This window comes from Nannizzia gypsea, genomic scaffold (assembly GCF_000150975.2).
Source record: "Nannizzia gypsea CBS 118893 supercont1.1 genomic scaffold, whole genome shotgun sequence".
NCBI lineage: Eukaryota > Fungi > Ascomycota > Eurotiomycetes > Onygenales > Arthrodermataceae > Nannizzia > Nannizzia gypsea.
In genome coordinates, this window is record NW_003345201.1 from 5,349,912 (window position 1) to 5,365,613 (window position 15,702).

At 46.7% G+C, this 15,702-nt stretch overlaps 8 protein-coding genes across 8 annotated transcripts; 5 read left to right on the top strand and 3 right to left on the bottom strand.

Moving 5' to 3' along the window:
• Window positions 1-67: 67 nt before the first annotated feature.
• On the bottom strand, window positions 68-2,065 carry MGYG_01982 (carboxypeptidase KEX1 precursor; the record flags this gene model as incomplete). Its single annotated transcript, XM_003177874.1, has 4 exons — window positions 68-483; window positions 743-1,312; window positions 1,552-1,811; window positions 1,893-2,065. 4 exons carry the CDS (start codon window positions 2,063-2,065, stop codon window positions 68-70), a joined length of 1,419 nt encoding a protein of 472 aa, XP_003177922.1.
• Window positions 2,066-2,502: 437 nt separating this feature from the next.
• MGYG_01983 (DUF431 domain-containing protein) lies at window positions 2,503-3,527 on the bottom strand (the record flags this gene model as incomplete). The annotated part of the gene is made up of 5 exons (XM_003177875.1): window positions 2,503-2,559; window positions 2,631-2,752; window positions 2,834-2,944; window positions 3,104-3,133; window positions 3,197-3,527. 5 exons carry the CDS (start codon window positions 3,525-3,527, stop codon window positions 2,503-2,505), a joined length of 651 nt encoding a protein of 216 aa, XP_003177923.1.
• A 549-nt stretch (window positions 3,528-4,076) lies between these two features.
• Window positions 4,077-4,786, top strand: MGYG_01984 (endosulphine family protein; the record flags this gene model as incomplete). Its single annotated transcript, XM_003177876.1, has 3 exons — window positions 4,077-4,112; window positions 4,195-4,278; window positions 4,358-4,786. 3 exons carry the CDS (start codon window positions 4,077-4,079, stop codon window positions 4,784-4,786), a joined length of 549 nt encoding a protein of 182 aa, XP_003177924.1.
• A 1,289-nt stretch (window positions 4,787-6,075) lies between these two features.
• On the top strand, window positions 6,076-7,479 carry MGYG_01985 (ER membrane protein; the record flags this gene model as incomplete). The annotated part of the gene is made up of 2 exons (XM_003177877.1): window positions 6,076-6,597; window positions 6,673-7,479. The coding sequence occupies 2 exons, from the start codon at window positions 6,076-6,078 to the stop codon at window positions 7,477-7,479; spliced, it is 1,329 nt and encodes a 442-aa protein (XP_003177925.1).
• A 2,101-nt stretch (window positions 7,480-9,580) lies between these two features.
• On the top strand, window positions 9,581-11,348 carry MGYG_01986 (integral membrane protein; the record flags this gene model as incomplete). The annotated part of the gene is made up of 8 exons (XM_003177878.1): window positions 9,581-9,700; window positions 9,755-9,887; window positions 9,939-10,123; window positions 10,177-10,213; window positions 10,269-10,339; window positions 10,402-10,784; window positions 10,876-10,943; window positions 11,020-11,348. 8 exons carry the CDS (start codon window positions 9,581-9,583, stop codon window positions 11,346-11,348), a joined length of 1,326 nt encoding a protein of 441 aa, XP_003177926.1.
• Window positions 11,349-11,626: 278 nt separating this feature from the next.
• On the top strand, window positions 11,627-12,049 carry MGYG_01987 (hypothetical protein; the record flags this gene model as incomplete). The annotated part of the gene is made up of 2 exons (XM_003177879.1): window positions 11,627-11,661; window positions 11,704-12,049. The coding sequence occupies 2 exons, from the start codon at window positions 11,627-11,629 to the stop codon at window positions 12,047-12,049; spliced, it is 381 nt and encodes a 126-aa protein (XP_003177927.1).
• Window positions 12,050-12,747: 698 nt separating this feature from the next.
• Window positions 12,748-13,296, bottom strand: MGYG_08956 (hypothetical protein; the record flags this gene model as incomplete). The annotated part of the gene is made up of 2 exons (XM_003177880.1): window positions 12,748-13,134; window positions 13,294-13,296. The coding sequence occupies 2 exons, from the start codon at window positions 13,294-13,296 to the stop codon at window positions 12,748-12,750; spliced, it is 390 nt and encodes a 129-aa protein (XP_003177928.1).
• A 1,700-nt stretch (window positions 13,297-14,996) lies between these two features.
• On the top strand, window positions 14,997-15,686 carry MGYG_08957 (hypothetical protein; the record flags this gene model as incomplete). The annotated part of the gene is made up of 1 exon (XM_003177881.1): window positions 14,997-15,686. A coding segment is annotated over one exon (690 nt), but the record flags the coding sequence as incomplete, so codon positions are not given.
• Window positions 15,687-15,702: the final 16 nt, after the last annotated feature.

Below are 15,702 nucleotides of genomic sequence, written 5' to 3' on the forward strand. Positions count from 1 at the left end.
AACAAATGCTCTATGAACTGCTATACAACATATTATTATTAGTCTATTTAAATCGCATTGCCCATTCCTACATGTGGCCGCGCGTCTTCTCGTTACTGCCTTTGCTCCCGGACAAACATTCCTCGCCGCCATCATGTGGCTCTGAACCTTCTGCGGCGCTATATAAAGTTTCCAGTTCAGCTTCATCTGATCGAGGAGCAGACTCAACGTCCATTCTTCCACGGCGCTTCCCCCTAAAAGTTGCAAGGCTAGCGGAGCTGAAACTCTCAAGATTAGGGTAGATACCCTTGTATTCCAATCCATTCTCCCGTCGTTTGGATCGCCAAATAAAAACTCCCCATAGAGACGCCGCAATAGCAACCACCACTAGAGCGACTTCGCCAGACTTATAATAAGCTTCCCAAGCAGCAATTTTGATCTTCTCCTTCTCTTTTTCCTCGGCAGTGGTGCTGTTTGGATGGGCACCGACCGACGTTGGCGCTCCTTTCAACCATCAATCCTCGAATCCGCTGGGTCCCCTCATAGTCGTGATATCAATGCTAGGATCGATCAACATATCACGAGACGACGGGAAAGTCGAACGGGACCATATGGCTGGCGTGTAAATTACATAAGTCAAGTTTCTGCTGTGTATATGCAGCGGGCTCCCTCAAACTCCATTGTGACGTGTGCCCAGACACCTGGAGAAAGCTCAAAACCAGTAGGATTCGCCATTTCATGTTATGTATCAAGTCTTCTGTACCTATGTGGTTACAAATCAGGTCTTTGTCACCACTGAATAGTATTATCGGTATTCCCCGCTCGAGTAGACCAGGCAGAAGCTGGATGGACGGCACTGATTCTGCAGCCTTCAGATTTCTCCCTACGCCGGGCGAACACTCGCGCCAGCCTGAGGTCTTGTCCTCGTTGATATTCAAAGCCTTCACAACGTCCGCGCGGCGAAGGTATGAGGTAACGGAAGAGATATCCGGAGGCCAATTCATGCCACAGGAGTCATCGGTGTCTTTGAGCCTGATATCATACATGTTAAGGCATTTCCCGTCTGCCTTCGTTGTGTCTAGAATCAATTCCAGGATTCGCTCGCACTCGTCGACGTGGACCCCGAATTTGCCTACGTCTTTGAGCTTAGACATGCACTGGGATAACTGAACTTCTGCAGCCCGGGCTCCATCAGATGACTTTTCCAGGACGCCTTCCTTATACGAAAATGGTAGATAGGAACGGTATTGTTCAAGTGGTGAAATCCAGCCGTTTCCGATCAGAAGACCTTGAACATTCCAAGCAGTATCTTTGGCGGAAAGTTTGTCGTTGGCTGCACGATAGCTTCAGCAATATAAGGAATGTATTGACCAGCATACGATTCCCCAGCAATATATATCTGTAGTATTCCGTTAGCTTACGGTGAAAGGGGAACATGAATGCAAGCAAAGAGAAAATCACACACATCGTCATTTTCATATTCGGGGAAATTAGTTTTGAACCATCTGTCCAGAAAATGTGATAAACTGGTCGGCCATGGGCTGCAAATTCACGGACATAAACTGTCTGTACTGACGTAACTGAACCCGGTCCCTACTGGCTGGTCCACAAACAAAAGATTTGCAAATTCATCCCATGATCCGTTGTTATAAGTTAGAGTATGGTCGTCCTTGAGTCTGTAAGGGCCAATTTCCATCAAGGCACCATCCATGGAGCTGCATCCAGGGCCTCCATTTAGCCATATTACGGTTCTCTGGCGGTTTGCTATATGACGGTTTTGATAGTGCCAAAAGAATAGGTTTCCTTTGTGCTCAGGGTCGATCTCAATATGCCTGATAGGTAACGATTGAATGGTTAGCAACCACACGCCTGATCAGATCGAAGAGGAAGGGTGAGCAGAAGGTACTACATACCCAGCATGCATCTTCAGCAAGGGTCCTTCCGGCTGGCCTGGAAGAGAGCGGACGAAGTAATCGGAAGCACACTTTGCAACAACAGCCGCTGGATTTGAGAGTAGCAGCAGCAGCCAGGCACAACGTGCTCGTGTGCTGCTGGGCAGCAGCGCCAGGTTAGAGAGACAACGCATTTTAGGTGGTAGGTCCTTGAGTCCTAAAGACGCATGTTCGGGGCCCGGTGTACGAATGACACCTGTATCAAAAAGGAACAGGCAAAAAGGCGGCAGGCTGCAGAACAAAATCCCAGCCTGGTGCTCGTCCAAGGCGTTCGTCCGGAAGTTGGAGGGAGACAAAAGATGCAAGAGCGACTTCCGGCAGCCTGTAACGCGCGCGAGCAGGATTATGTAAGTAACTAGTTATTATTTAACTACCTATGTAGCCCCTTTCTCTCGGCCGCCACTGCCTGCCCCCTGAATCTGGCCGATGTGCATACAAAGTACGGCATCCGACTAGTGACGGCTCTGCATGAAGGACCGCGGGATCTAGCTAATTATCGCCCCAGGAGAGATTATATATATCCTATCGCCTCAATTGCATTTTATTACACTAGTTGCGGCCAAGACATGTTCTAAAGTAAGTCTTCTATCGCCTTGTCTGCGTCTTGCTTAATCAGAGCAGACATGCCCTACATCGTTTCGACTCTCCAAGTCAGTCATAGAGCAAAGCCTGGGAAGGGAATGGAAGAAGCCTGCTTACTTCTGGCATGATTGGCTCTCCGTCGGGCCCTTTTACGTAGCGAAAGGGCATCTCGATAGACTCGCGCTTGTCGACGCGGATCTCGGGGAAGTCCAGCCACGGTATCTGGCTCAACGGCACTGCTAGTTATTTAGCCTCAAACTAGACGGAAGAAGGTATAAGGAGGAGGCGGGCTGTTTGAGCAGTTGCCCGGCTTTTCGCACCTTTCTCCTGGGTAACTATCCGTGTCACTCTGACGGCAGTGTCAGTTGTCATCTGCTTGGGGCCTAACCGACGAGCGGCATAGCCCTTTTTCCTCAGCTCAGAGGTTCGGTCTCCATGGTTTGGTTAGCCTGGCATGGTGCAATAATTGCTTCCGCTAGCTGTGTGCTCATCCCAGGAATGACTAATGTTTTGAATTGCCCAGCCAGTATGAGAGAACAGCAGCGGCTCAAAGGTTCGATTTAACAACCAGGGTTGTTACAGTCACATACCTCGTGGCGGATGGTCCCCTACCCAAAAGACTTCTGGTCAGCAAAGAAATTCATCTTGCAATCAAGTCCACGCTTAACTAGCCAGCTACATACCAAGAATACCGCCAAAGAGGAATACCTGGAAGGCAGTGCCGTCAGCGGGCGACAACTCGGTGACAGCGGCAGGATCTAGAAGGCAAACAGCCGGCTTTTTGTCCACAAAAAGCTCCTCCACGCTCTGATGCTCGACGCCCAAGTTGCTCTGCGATGCCAGACTCTGGGGCAGACGCAGTGACTTCGGGACTGAGGTGAGCATGAATTTTGCGCCGGCTTTGCCCAGCTCTTCGGCAATGCATTTATATTCCAGCGCTGACCAAGGTCCCAGTTCGGGGTCAAGATGCTCGACGACGAAGGTGGGAGGTATCTGTCCGGCCGTACCCGCCATTACCGCCTTTCGAGGAGGTTACTGGTAGCGATGATTATTCAAGATAGTATACAAATTCAATTATTATAAGAAAAGCCTCTAGATACGCTCTCAGAGACACTGATATTTGTGGCCGTTCGCCGTCGTTTTAACTTGGTTATTTCACAAAACTAAGTACCTAGGTGGGCAGGTAACTTAACTCGCTGACGAGCCAGTTATCGATAACCAACGACGCCCAGCCCGTAGAGTGGGATGAGAAAGACGCCCAAGCAACCTCGCAAAACAGGTGATGTCAAGCAAGAAGAAAAGGAACAACACCGCAGCCAGGACCACCACAACCACGATCACTATCACTATCACTATCACTATCATCACGATCACTATCATCATCTATACGCCTGGCTCTTTCGTTGGCCGCTGCCTGAACAGCTAGTTAGCTAGCTATCATCACCGCGTCTCGTCCAGGCTTCGTTCGCCCCTCGCCTTCGCCGTCGACCTCGTCACTAGACTATCCATCCTTCCCAGAGCAAACACACAGCAGGGGCAGCAAAGGGCCTCTCCTCGCCCACGATGAACCCTCACCAGCAGAACAAGATAGATGTCAACGTAAGCTGCCGTTGCTAGAGCTAGTTATCGCAGGATTGTGTTCCCTGGACTCCATGCTAACGGACATGGCCTCTGCTTTTAGTCGTTGAGCCCCGATGAGCAGCGTCTGCTACGCATGTATGGCAAGATGCCCAATAAGAAAGACCTCCTCCAGAACAAGCTCAAGGCAAGCCGTTGAATCACTCACTCTGTCTTCCCTTTCCTACTCTCTTTCTCTTTGTATTTTTACTGACTCTTCACCGCAGGAAAGAAAATACTTTGACTCTGGAGATTATGCCATGAGCAAGGCAGGAAAGGCCTCAGACGTCACTACAATCGGGTCCCGTCACCCTCTGCCTGAGAACATCCCACACCTTACGGCCTCGTCGCCTCCCCAGTCCGCTGCTACCCCAAGCCATTTTAATGGAGGTCACGGTCCCGCACACTCACACCCTGGAGGAGTAAATAATGGAATGTCCCCGAGCATGGCCCGTAGCCCTATAAAGGAGGGAAGTTTTCTCCAGCGGCAGACCAGCATGGAAGACGCCGGCAATGAGGAGGGATCAAATGACGGTACGGGCCCGAAGCTGGGTAGCCCAGAGACCAGAGAAACCCAGCGCTCGAAGCTATCTATGTCCGAGAGTAGGACGGAAGAAACTGACGACTCGTCGAGTGAAATCCCTATTCGACGGTAGCCCTATATTTCTAGAAGCTTTTGATGTTAATGATTGATTCCTGGCTGGATAGAATGCCGACGCAGTCAGCCTGATGTTCCCCCTTGTTCCTGTCTTGAAACCTCGGTTTCTGTCTGGATTTTCCTCCCCTTTTCGCTTAACATTGAAGGAACATTATCTCCATTTCTCTCTCCTTCTCTGTCTTCTATCCTTTCTTCCTTTTCTTTGTGTTCTCTCTTGCTCTCCCTCTCCCTCCCTCTTCTTTTCTTTTATTTTCTTTTATTTCTTTTATTTTTATTTTTGGGTGTTAACGGCTCCCTAGTTCAACGCACGATAATTTGTACGCAACCTCCAGGTGTGCTAGCCCCTTTGCATAGTCATTATCTTCCTTCTTCTCAATTCCCATCTACTAGTTCCTTCTTCTCAGTTCGAAGTTCCTTTCAAGTTGCCTTCATATTCGGTCATAATTAGCCACAACTTCAGACAAAAGATGCTGAAATCTCCCACCCACCAACTTCCTTCCACGCGCATATATTTAGATTGGAGTACTCCGTAAATATAGCTACTTCACTGCCGTGTAGTCAGCAGCAGCGAAGGCAGCAGTAGCTGTCCAACCGCCAGCATGCGGCCACCCGTATCCCAGCCAACTCGAGCGGTTCAGACGGGCTGATAGTTACTTGGTTAACTACGGAGTACTTGGTTAGAATCAATGACACAACTAGTCAAAATGGCCTCTAGTCCTTTGCATCCACCCGCACAAAGCAAAAAACACACAAACCTCTCGGCAACACAAAAGCGGTCAACTTCAACCAAAAGCCAACCAACAACAGGACTGAACTTCTTCGTCTTCGTCTTCGTCTTCTCTTCTCGCTCCCTCTCTCCCTCCTTTCCCACTCTTGTCTGTTGTCGCCGATTAGTTACGTCCTTTGCCCGCCCGACCACACCTGGTTACCAAAGCCCATCGGTCTGTTGCCTCCGTTTTCAGGCCCACCGCGCGTCGTCTACGCTGTATCGATAACTATCGGGACAAGATGATTTAAATGACACGAAGCACCAGGAATCCCGACCACTGACGCCAGCAACCAGAAATCAGCCAGGCCAGAGGACGCCGAAGGAACGCGTAGCTAGTGAACCGTTCGGCCAAGTTGGTTATTTATCTGATTGATCGATTGGCTGGTTGGTTGGTTGATTGCCTTAACTGGTCGAGCTGGCCGTCGATAACTCGCCTTCTACCTACCTGATATCCCGAACGCCTGCTTCGCCAGACCACCAAGCCAGCCAGAGCTTTAGCCACGGTGTACTGTCTGTCCATGTGGATCTTTCGGATATTCTCGTCCATCTTCTTTCTTTCCTCTGTGGTCCTCTCCATACCACTCGCTTTCGATGTAGGAGGACGGACCTGCGGCCTGGCCTTCTCCCTCTCCCTCTCCGCGTTCTACTTCTTCCTCTCGCTTCTCAAACTTACTACCCCAACGAGGTCCATTTTCCGCAAGACCTGCATCTTTATCATTAGCTCCACCCAATGGCTAATCGTTCCCGTATTGTTAATATGGTCTCTTAATCGCTTTTCCATCGATTCAAACGGGTCCGGAAGCTGGGTGGAGCGTGCGTTCACAACCCTCAAAACTAGGAATAGCTCTGTGCGGCAGTGGGTGTTTGGACAAGATGGTTTGCTGGAGGCTGCTATCCTTGGCTTCTGGGATAAACTGCTGTGCTGGTCCATGCCCGTATTCCAGTTAGCAGAGGGCTTCTGCAGTCTGCTTGTTATCCAAGCCTCTGGACAAATTACCAGATACCTCGTGAATAGGAGTGGGAGGAGTGATAGCTGGATGGTATGTAACTGCTTGCTACTTTTAATGACATAGTCACAATCCTGAACTGGCCCTCACTAACCTAATATATATAAGATCGGATTACTTGTTTTCTCTGCGTCAATCATATCCAGCTCGCTGTACTTTCTCTGGCGTGTCCTTGGATTGCCTGGCATCAGCAATCTAGACTCAGCGCTGATTGGGGTGTCAATAACCTGCGCCGTCATCCTTTGCGCATGGGGTATAGGTAGCGGAAGAGGCAACCCGGTTGAGAGCTCTCTTTTATTTGCGTACGCTGTGCTGTGTTTATACCAGATTTTTACCGATTATCAGCCTTCTGGATCTAGGGATAAGGCAACAACCCCTACACCTCAGCCGCTTGAGTTTCCTCCACTACCACCCATCATTATGGCGTCTTACACGACCTTAATGCATACCATTTCGGCTTTGCCTTCCATTATACATACGTTCTTCAGCGTGGTGACGGCAGCCTTCAGCGCTATTACCCCGTCAGTGTTAATCTCACTCATTTACCGACTATTTGTCCTGTACGCGTCAACCCGGATTATTCCCGCGGTGCGTGAATCAGGTGCCCGCGCATTGTCCCAGGAAGCATCACTAGAGGATACAGATAGCGCAGGCAAGTTCCTTGGGCTGCTCAGCTGGTTTTCCCCTTCGATCCTCATCGCGGTATACACTAGTTTGCTCATGCAGCACTTTGCATCGATGTCTCGTATAGCTGAAGAGGATTTGGAATGGTGGAAGGTGCAGTCCTTGGGCAGCGGAAATGCATGGAGATGGCTAAATTTAGGATGCACAATGGCTCTATATGCAGTTGAGCTATGGCTTGGAAGACAGGATGATATTGATAGTAGCTTAACAAATCACTGGAAAAGTGATTAAAAAATAAGAACTTTTTAGTCTTTTCTTATATATTTTTCAATATATTATTAATAAAATAGTAAATAAAAATTACCAAAAATTACTAAAAATAAAGAAAAAACTAAAAAAAATTGTATTATTATTATTATTAAAGGCTTGTGGATAGCAAGTTGTTATATCATTGTGTTATCTTAGTGAATGATAATGTTGTGATGTTGTACGGAGTAACAGAGATACATAACGTCGTAGCTAAGTGCACGCGATGACTAATATAGGACGCCTAGTACATGTGAGAAGCATGGTAGCATCGGTGTACTAGAACAAGTGACAAGCTCGCCATGATTCCCACGCCTCTTCCCTGCTTATTAGATCCTTTTTTGGCCCTAAGGCTATCTACGGGGCTTTGCATATCCTTTGAATGCTTGTTTGGTGGTAGAATCAGCGGTCTCGCTGTGGGATTGGGATTTATTCCCCAAGCCTCGTCTTGATGCTTCATTGCTTCTCACGAGTTACCTCTGTTCTAACTGGTTTGGAGAAACAGATACTCTATGCTTCGATAGTTACTTCATTCCGAGCACTCCAGCCTATAATGGTAGCAATGGTAAATATACCCCTTTCGCGATCCCGATCTTTATTGCTGTGCTACGTTTCCTGGGGGGGAGCAAGTCCCATCTAGGATTTCATTTAACTAAATACTCCAGGCACCCTATAACTAGGGTATCTACGGAGCAGCTCGCCAATCAATCCATAAGGAAATGAAAACAGAACAATAAGGTCAGCCCGTGCTCATACTCGTAAGCCGTTCTGCACGGCACTGATGACTCCCTCGCTAATCAAGGTGGAGGCTACCTCTTTACCACCACCTCAAGCCACTCTCGGATATCCCCACCCTTTTTTTACAAGCGCTAAGACGAGGAGGCTAATACCTTTTTCCCTCCCTCTTGAATCTTCTTTGCGACTTTATCGCGCTTGATCTTTTCGCCATTATTTACCTACATATTGATCGGCGAAAGATTGTGGATACATCATACCCGTAGGTGTTCTCTTCATGTTCTAGTCCCTGGGCTTTGTGTTAGACATTAGCTTCCGCGACGTGTCTCTCGCGCTGGGGTCTGACTCCCCAAACCAACATGCTCTATGCGCCAACAAAACTTCTACACAGCTACTCCGTACTCCGTACTTTAGGCAGTGTCATTAGAGATACTCCGGCCAGAAATGAGAAATTGTCTCATTATTTAAAGAGTATGAAATTTTCATAGGGAGGTTCAGGTCAATGTGAACCCGAAGTGACACCGAGGCTCACTAGTGCGGAGTTGTCTTTGATACTTTTCTGCTAGATATAGGCAGCGCTGACCAATGTTTTGTTAGTTAATTGTTAAAGTGTCACTTCACGGCCGGGGTTTATAAAAAATGGCGATATTTGCCGCCTCAGTTGACTGGTTACACACAAGAGCGCGGCACTAGAGACGACGGTTCTGACATGTTTATGGAACTAAACTGGAGTAGCAATGTAACTATCGATAGTTATTGGCTTGAGCAGCGGTCGAGCCTCGTTCTGGCAAAAGAGTGATCTGAGTACCGCCATCCGTGGCTGTGGCGCCTGCATAGTACTGGTCTCATCGCGGGTCGGGCAAGGTTCGACAACGGCTCGATATAATTACGGTTGATACTAGTGGGAAGCGGCAGGCAAGAGGAAAATGATAGGTATAAGCAACAGGTGAGTATAAGCGACAAGTGGCTACCAGCGATAGCGGTTGTTATCAGTAACCTAGCAGATCCCCCAGGGTCTGCCGTCCAGCCGGAACCCGTTTATAACCAACCATTGGCTTTCCGGAAATATTAAGATACTCTTGGGACTTCTTAACCTCCCGTCTGGTGGAGCGCTAAGTTCAATAACTAATGGCGATAAGAACGCCAGGGAGGTGTCAAAAAACATCGCATAAGCGAACAGGCCGTTTTGAGGGCAGAGGCTTTTATCGTTCTAGAAATCGAAGGTGATGGATAGATATATATATGTAAGGCCTGCATTCGCACTTGAACCAGTTTATTGACCAGATGATAGTTAAATCTCCCGACTTGAGAAAACGGCTTACTACACTTCTCACCGTCAATATTACAAACAATGAATCTACTATCGATATTCACCTTGTTCTCGGTGATTTCGGTTGCCCTAGGATATCCACTTACTGTTACCCCACAGTTGGCTCCAAGAGACCAAGGACTGGTTGCTCCTCAGTGTGCTGTATGAGTCCATAATCCCTTTTTCCAATGAATATTATATCTAACGTGTGATTAGGTCGATTGTCAACTTCAAGTAGTTCCCACGAGATGTTCAACTAAGGACACGGCATGCCTCTGTGCAGATGAGGCATATCAAGCAGAAGTCGGTAGCTGTGTGATGGCCAATTGCACTTCAAGCGAGGCGCTGAGTATGGCACCCCCTTATTTCACACCAGAACCCTTTAACTAACTGGGCATAGTGGCCAAATACCTGGGTTCTCGTGCATGTAATATTCCGATAGTGCCGCTATATCCTGTGGTCGACGCTGGCACACTTGTCCCATTCCTAGCTGCCACCCTTTTTATTACGTTTAGGATAGCTTCTAAACTTTTGCACCTGGGTAGCAATTGGGGTGTCGACGATTTTACTATCATTGTGGCATATGTAAGGCTAACTCCATCTAAATTAATTTGGCCTTCTGCTTACTGGACTTACAGATCCTTGCTGTTGCAGTTTACTCAATACACGCATCAAGTAAGATTAAGTCTTCTTGGAGAGTAGACGATACGTTTCTAACTACTATATTTAGTGATTTATTATGGCTTTGGAAAAAATATATGGGATATTATTCCACAAGAGCATATTACAGTGGCTTTTAAGGTTTGTTTATTTTTATATTCCAGGAAATACGAGAAAGACAGGCTGACCTAGTATTTATCTAGCTCTTCTTTGCCTACGCCCTGGCATATAAAGCACTAATATCTCTTGCCAAAATATCCGTTGGTCTTTTCTTACTACGGATTTTCCAGTCGAAAGGATTCCGCTTTCTTATGACTACTATCATAGTACTTAATGGTGCCATTGCAGTTACATGGATCCTCGTCGATACCTTCCGTTGTATCCCTGTCCATCTAGCCTGGACTGGATGGAAAATGGACGAGCCTGGAAAATGTATTGATTTCATGACTGCGACTTATGTCAACGGATTTGTCAATATCACGGTAGATACTATTATGGTATCTTTGCCCATGTACGAAGTGTTGAAGTTGAAACTATCATGGCGCAAGAAGGTGAGTGTTATGGTGATGTTGGTAATGGGCCTCTTGTAAGTTACCCCCCCACCCCCCCCCATATAGAGATGGTTTCGGTTCAGCCATTCACTCTTTACCATGCTGACTGAATCCTGTTGCGGGCAGTGTGACGGCTATCGCAATTGTGCGAGTGGTCGTTCTATTTCAGCATGATCCTACCAAAAATCCTACCTGTGAGTATATCTAAATTCTAGATCCTATCTCACAAACTTGCGGCCGTGGACTCATTATTGACCCTTCGCACTATAGACGAAATGGAACCGCTTATCTACTGGTCTATGATCGAATGTCAGGTAGCCGTTATCTGCGCCTGCTTACCTGCTACTCGAGTATTACTTCTTCACTTCGCACCAGGAGCCCTCGGCCCACCCACTGAAAATGAGTCGAAGAAGTCTAACAACTCTTCCTCGAATTCCCAGCCAAGAGAGCAGCCCACTTCCGATTCCGCTACGTTGATTGAGCAGGGCGACGGCATCTCTAAGACAGTGACTTATTCAGTGGACAGTGCTGTCAAGTCTCAAGCGAGTACTTCAGGCCCTTGCATAAATATGGTTGATATTGATACCAGAACGAAATGATTTTTTTTTTTTTTGCTTTCGGGTTCATATGAGTTATTGACTATTAGGAACTTAGGGGAGTTAGATTGTACCATGTATATATATAGGGGAGGGAGGATAATACAGTATTTACCCCTGCTTTGATCTGCGCTGCGCCTCATCAGGTGTACTCCGTAGGTGTAGCCTAATTACGTATAACCCCGTATTGGAATCTATATAAACCACGCTTGTATTCAGTGGTCTGTTCATTGCGTCGCTTTGGATAAACCCCTATTTAGGTGCTGGCTACCCATTCCGCAATGAGACGATTCTTTCGCCACTCTGGAACTGCCAGGTACTTCAAAAACGCATTGTTGCCGCTCCTCACTCGCCATAGCGCGGATATTAATTTCGCCGGCACGAATCTAAAAAGCCAGACGACACTGCATATTGCAGCGCAATATGGAAACATAGAGGCTATATCTGAGCTCATCGCATCTAGCACCAACATCTATGCCCAGTTTCCAAATGGCAAGCCGGCGCTAGAGGTGGCCGCGCAGCGTGTACAGATCAAGGCAGCCTCAATTCTAATCGACCACGGCATGGATCCGCTACACAAGTTTGATGGAATGCTTAGTGCCGTGTACCTGTCAGCTGTACACGGCAAGACGGAGATGCTTCAATGGTTTCTGGACCGGTACAAGGATCACATGGGTCGCCCGCGTCAAAGATTAGTATGGTGATTGGCGCGGCTGGTATAAATCGCATCAATATTATCGAGATGCTAGACAAGAACGGCTTTCAGACAAGTCGAGGCCAACATGAGAGAGATTAGTCTGTATAGCTTTTGCGAGCCGCACCGCACCGCTTTCTCACCACAACCGCCGTTGCCTCGAGCGATACGCCAATTTGCTACGCTGCAGTGCTGCTTGAGCGTGAGACCATGTCGCGGGAATGGTCAGGCTACTGTCAGATTGATTGGAAATCCGAATTGCTTCTGGCAATAATCTGCAGGATGAATCTGAATCTTCCCTGTCGGCCATGTCTTCGACCAGATATATAAAGGGACAAGAAGGCATCTTAAGACTTTCGAGCAACCTTCGTCCCAACAACATTTCTATTCACAGCAAACACAGCAGTTTCAAGTAATCTTCTCGTTCCCACCCCCGCCATGATCCGCGGTGCCTGTTGGCATCGCTAGGCTGCCGCACCATTTATGAAAAAGGAAGCATATGTACTCTCAAATAGTTATATGAGGGTGGATAGCGCCGGGCCTGGCCTAGGATGGACTTCAATTCGAGGCTGTGGGTATCATGTCACAACACATTTGCAATTTGTACATAGCTCAGCATTGTAATGATTTGATTTTGAGCACGCACGAGGAAGCAAGGGCTTTTTGTTATAAAAGCATATAGTTTCTTTTATACAAAAAGTCCAGCCTTTAAACGTCCCTCTCGGCCCATGACTGAATAATCCCCTCGTTACTCTCCTCGTAAATCTTTAACTCCACAGCTTCTCCGTCGAAAAATGTATTGAGCTGTACGAACTTCCATCTCGGTATTGGCGTCGAGCACACGATCTGTCTCCATTGCTCATACACGCCCTCAACCTCGTAGAGGGCTTCATAAAACTGTTTGCAAGAGGAAAGGTCAGCCGTGCAGCGCCAGATGTGCAGGCGACAGAGGTAGCGGCCCAGGGCGGGTTTGCCGTGAGATCGAATCTTGGTGCGATCGACTTGAACGGTAAAGGTGGAGGCAGCGAGGTCGTGTAAAATGCGAAGGGCGCCGTCGCCGTCTTGGAGGAGGTGCTTGAGGATGGAATAGTGGGCCTAAGCAGGCGTCAGGCATTCTTCCTAGAGGTAAGGGGAAGGAGTGGGTAGACATACCTAGTGGTGGACTTGGCCCCAAATCTTGCTTTAAAAGTTGTAATGCTCAAGAGCTTGAAGGCCGTCGACACCGATGTAGAGATATGTGGTGTATGAAACTACCATAGGGAATTCTGGTGAACTTGCGGAACGGTGGAAGATTTATTCCGAAACTGTATATTTAAAAGGCACGAGCTTAAAAAGGAATAATAGAAAATTAGAAATACTATAGCTATTCTAAATTATTCTAACAAAATATAGATATTCTAATAGATTTGAATATATAAATACCCCCTTTATATTTAGTACCTAGATAGATTAATACTATTTGGAACTAGGTATAACTTAATACTATATAGGTTGTAACTATATTAGTACTATCTAGATTAGCACTAGGGGTTCCTTATTAGAGAGCCCTATCTAGCTATAGGTGTTAGGAACCGACCCCTAGTAGAACCGACTATAGGTTAAACTAAGGATATAAGGTGTAGTAGCTACTATAAGCTAGCTAATTACTATATTTACTAAGAGTATAGAGTATACTACCCTAAGTAAATACTAGATCTTATAGATACCTTAAGGGGACCTAGAGTTAAAAAGACTAATAATTAGTTATATTATAATAGAACCCCTATAGTATTCCCTTATCTATTATTAATAACTATTATAGTCTCTTTTAATAAATAAAAGAGAATTAACCTCTAATACTATCTAGTATTAGAGGTCTAATATTTTAACTATTCCTAATAATTAGGAGATATAACTATAATAAGGAGCTATATATATATCTATAGAAGGGTAAAATTATTAAAATATAATCTATAGATAATATATAGACTAAACTATATTTATTAGTAGATTAAATTATAAATATAATTATAGAGGAATAATAGAAACTATAGAGGTTACTTACTAATAAAATATAGAAATATAACTACTAAATTATACTAAAATAATATAATAAAGAGGCTTAATACTGTTACAGACCACCTGCGGCGCAACCCCGATAAATACGCTCATTGGACAAACAAGGTTACGGGACGGAAGAACCCAGGAACTCCCCAGGTCACGTGACGACTGGAGAGGTCCCAAATGCCAAGACCATGGACAGGTCCATGATGGGACCTCAGGGAGGAGGTCCAACCTGGGACCTCAGGACAACAGGTCCACATGGGACCTGAGGAACATTCGAAGGATGAGGGACCTGATATAGCACATGTATATAAGGGCACTCATCGCCCACTTGATTTCGAGTTATCTTCTGATACTCAAGATCAAAGCCAACTTCATAGCAAGCCATAGCTTTACAGCACTAGTCAATACACATACACTTCCCTTTGTCTATCTGATATCCCTTGACACCTTTATACCAGACTTGACCAGTGTACCAGCTTCATTGCTTACAAGGACCTCAGAGAGTACATGCACGCTGAGCCAGACTTGGAGCTATCGCCTTGAAGTCGGATACCGGAGTATCCTTCCTACAGTGAACGAGCACCGTTTATACTCCAACCCATCCACAGAGCACCTTGAGTTACACCTTTCCTCGAGACGCCTCCCTTATCCCTATAAGAGAAGCCCACCTTTGTAGCATTGATCTTCCCGGCCCTACGGTTACAGGCACCCGACATAATCGATTCCGACTCGATACAGTCACTCCGACCAGAGAAAAGTCTATAGCCAAAAGACTAGTCGACACCCACGGCAGATATAATCACGACCCCGATTAGCCGAACATCTGAAAGGAAAACACAGGTACGTATTCCCTACCCCGAACATTTAAAGAACTAACTAGGACACATTACCCGAACAACAAAAAAGCCAATATGTCTACTGCAAGCGGACACACCACCAACTCCAACCACATCTTGGCCCAACTCAAGCAGCAGATCGACGCGCTGGAGAAGAAAGTCAACGACCAAGACTGTGAGGACGACATCGAGCAGTGTGAGACACAGATCAAGGGAATGTCAGACGAGATTCGAGCTTTGAAAGCACGGACCGGAGATACACGAGCATCAGTCAAGATTAGGACACCCGACACCTTTAAAGGAGAACGACACAAGCTAGAGCACTTCTTAAGTGAATGTGACATCTACCTAGCCACCAAAGCAGGACTTACCGAAGTTGAGAAGGTGATCTTTACTGGATCATACTTACGAGACACCGCAGCTACATGGTTCAAACCCATATTGGAAGACTGGATCAATACCCAGGGACGACCCAAGGTCTATGCCGAAGTTTTGGGAAGTTACCCGAATTTTAAGACCGTGATCAGACAGTTCTTTGGAGACACGGATCGCAAACGAACACTTGAAAGGAAACTCGCTAGCCTACGACAGACCAGGGACGCAGCTCAGTTCGCAGCACAACTACAACAACTATGCCAGGAACTTGAGATTCACGACGATGACAGAAAGATGGCTATATTCGAACAAGGACTTAAGCCAGAGACTCAATACGAAACAATCAAAATGGGACCCTACACGAACTACAGCAAAATGGTTGAAATGGCGGTACGACTGGACAATC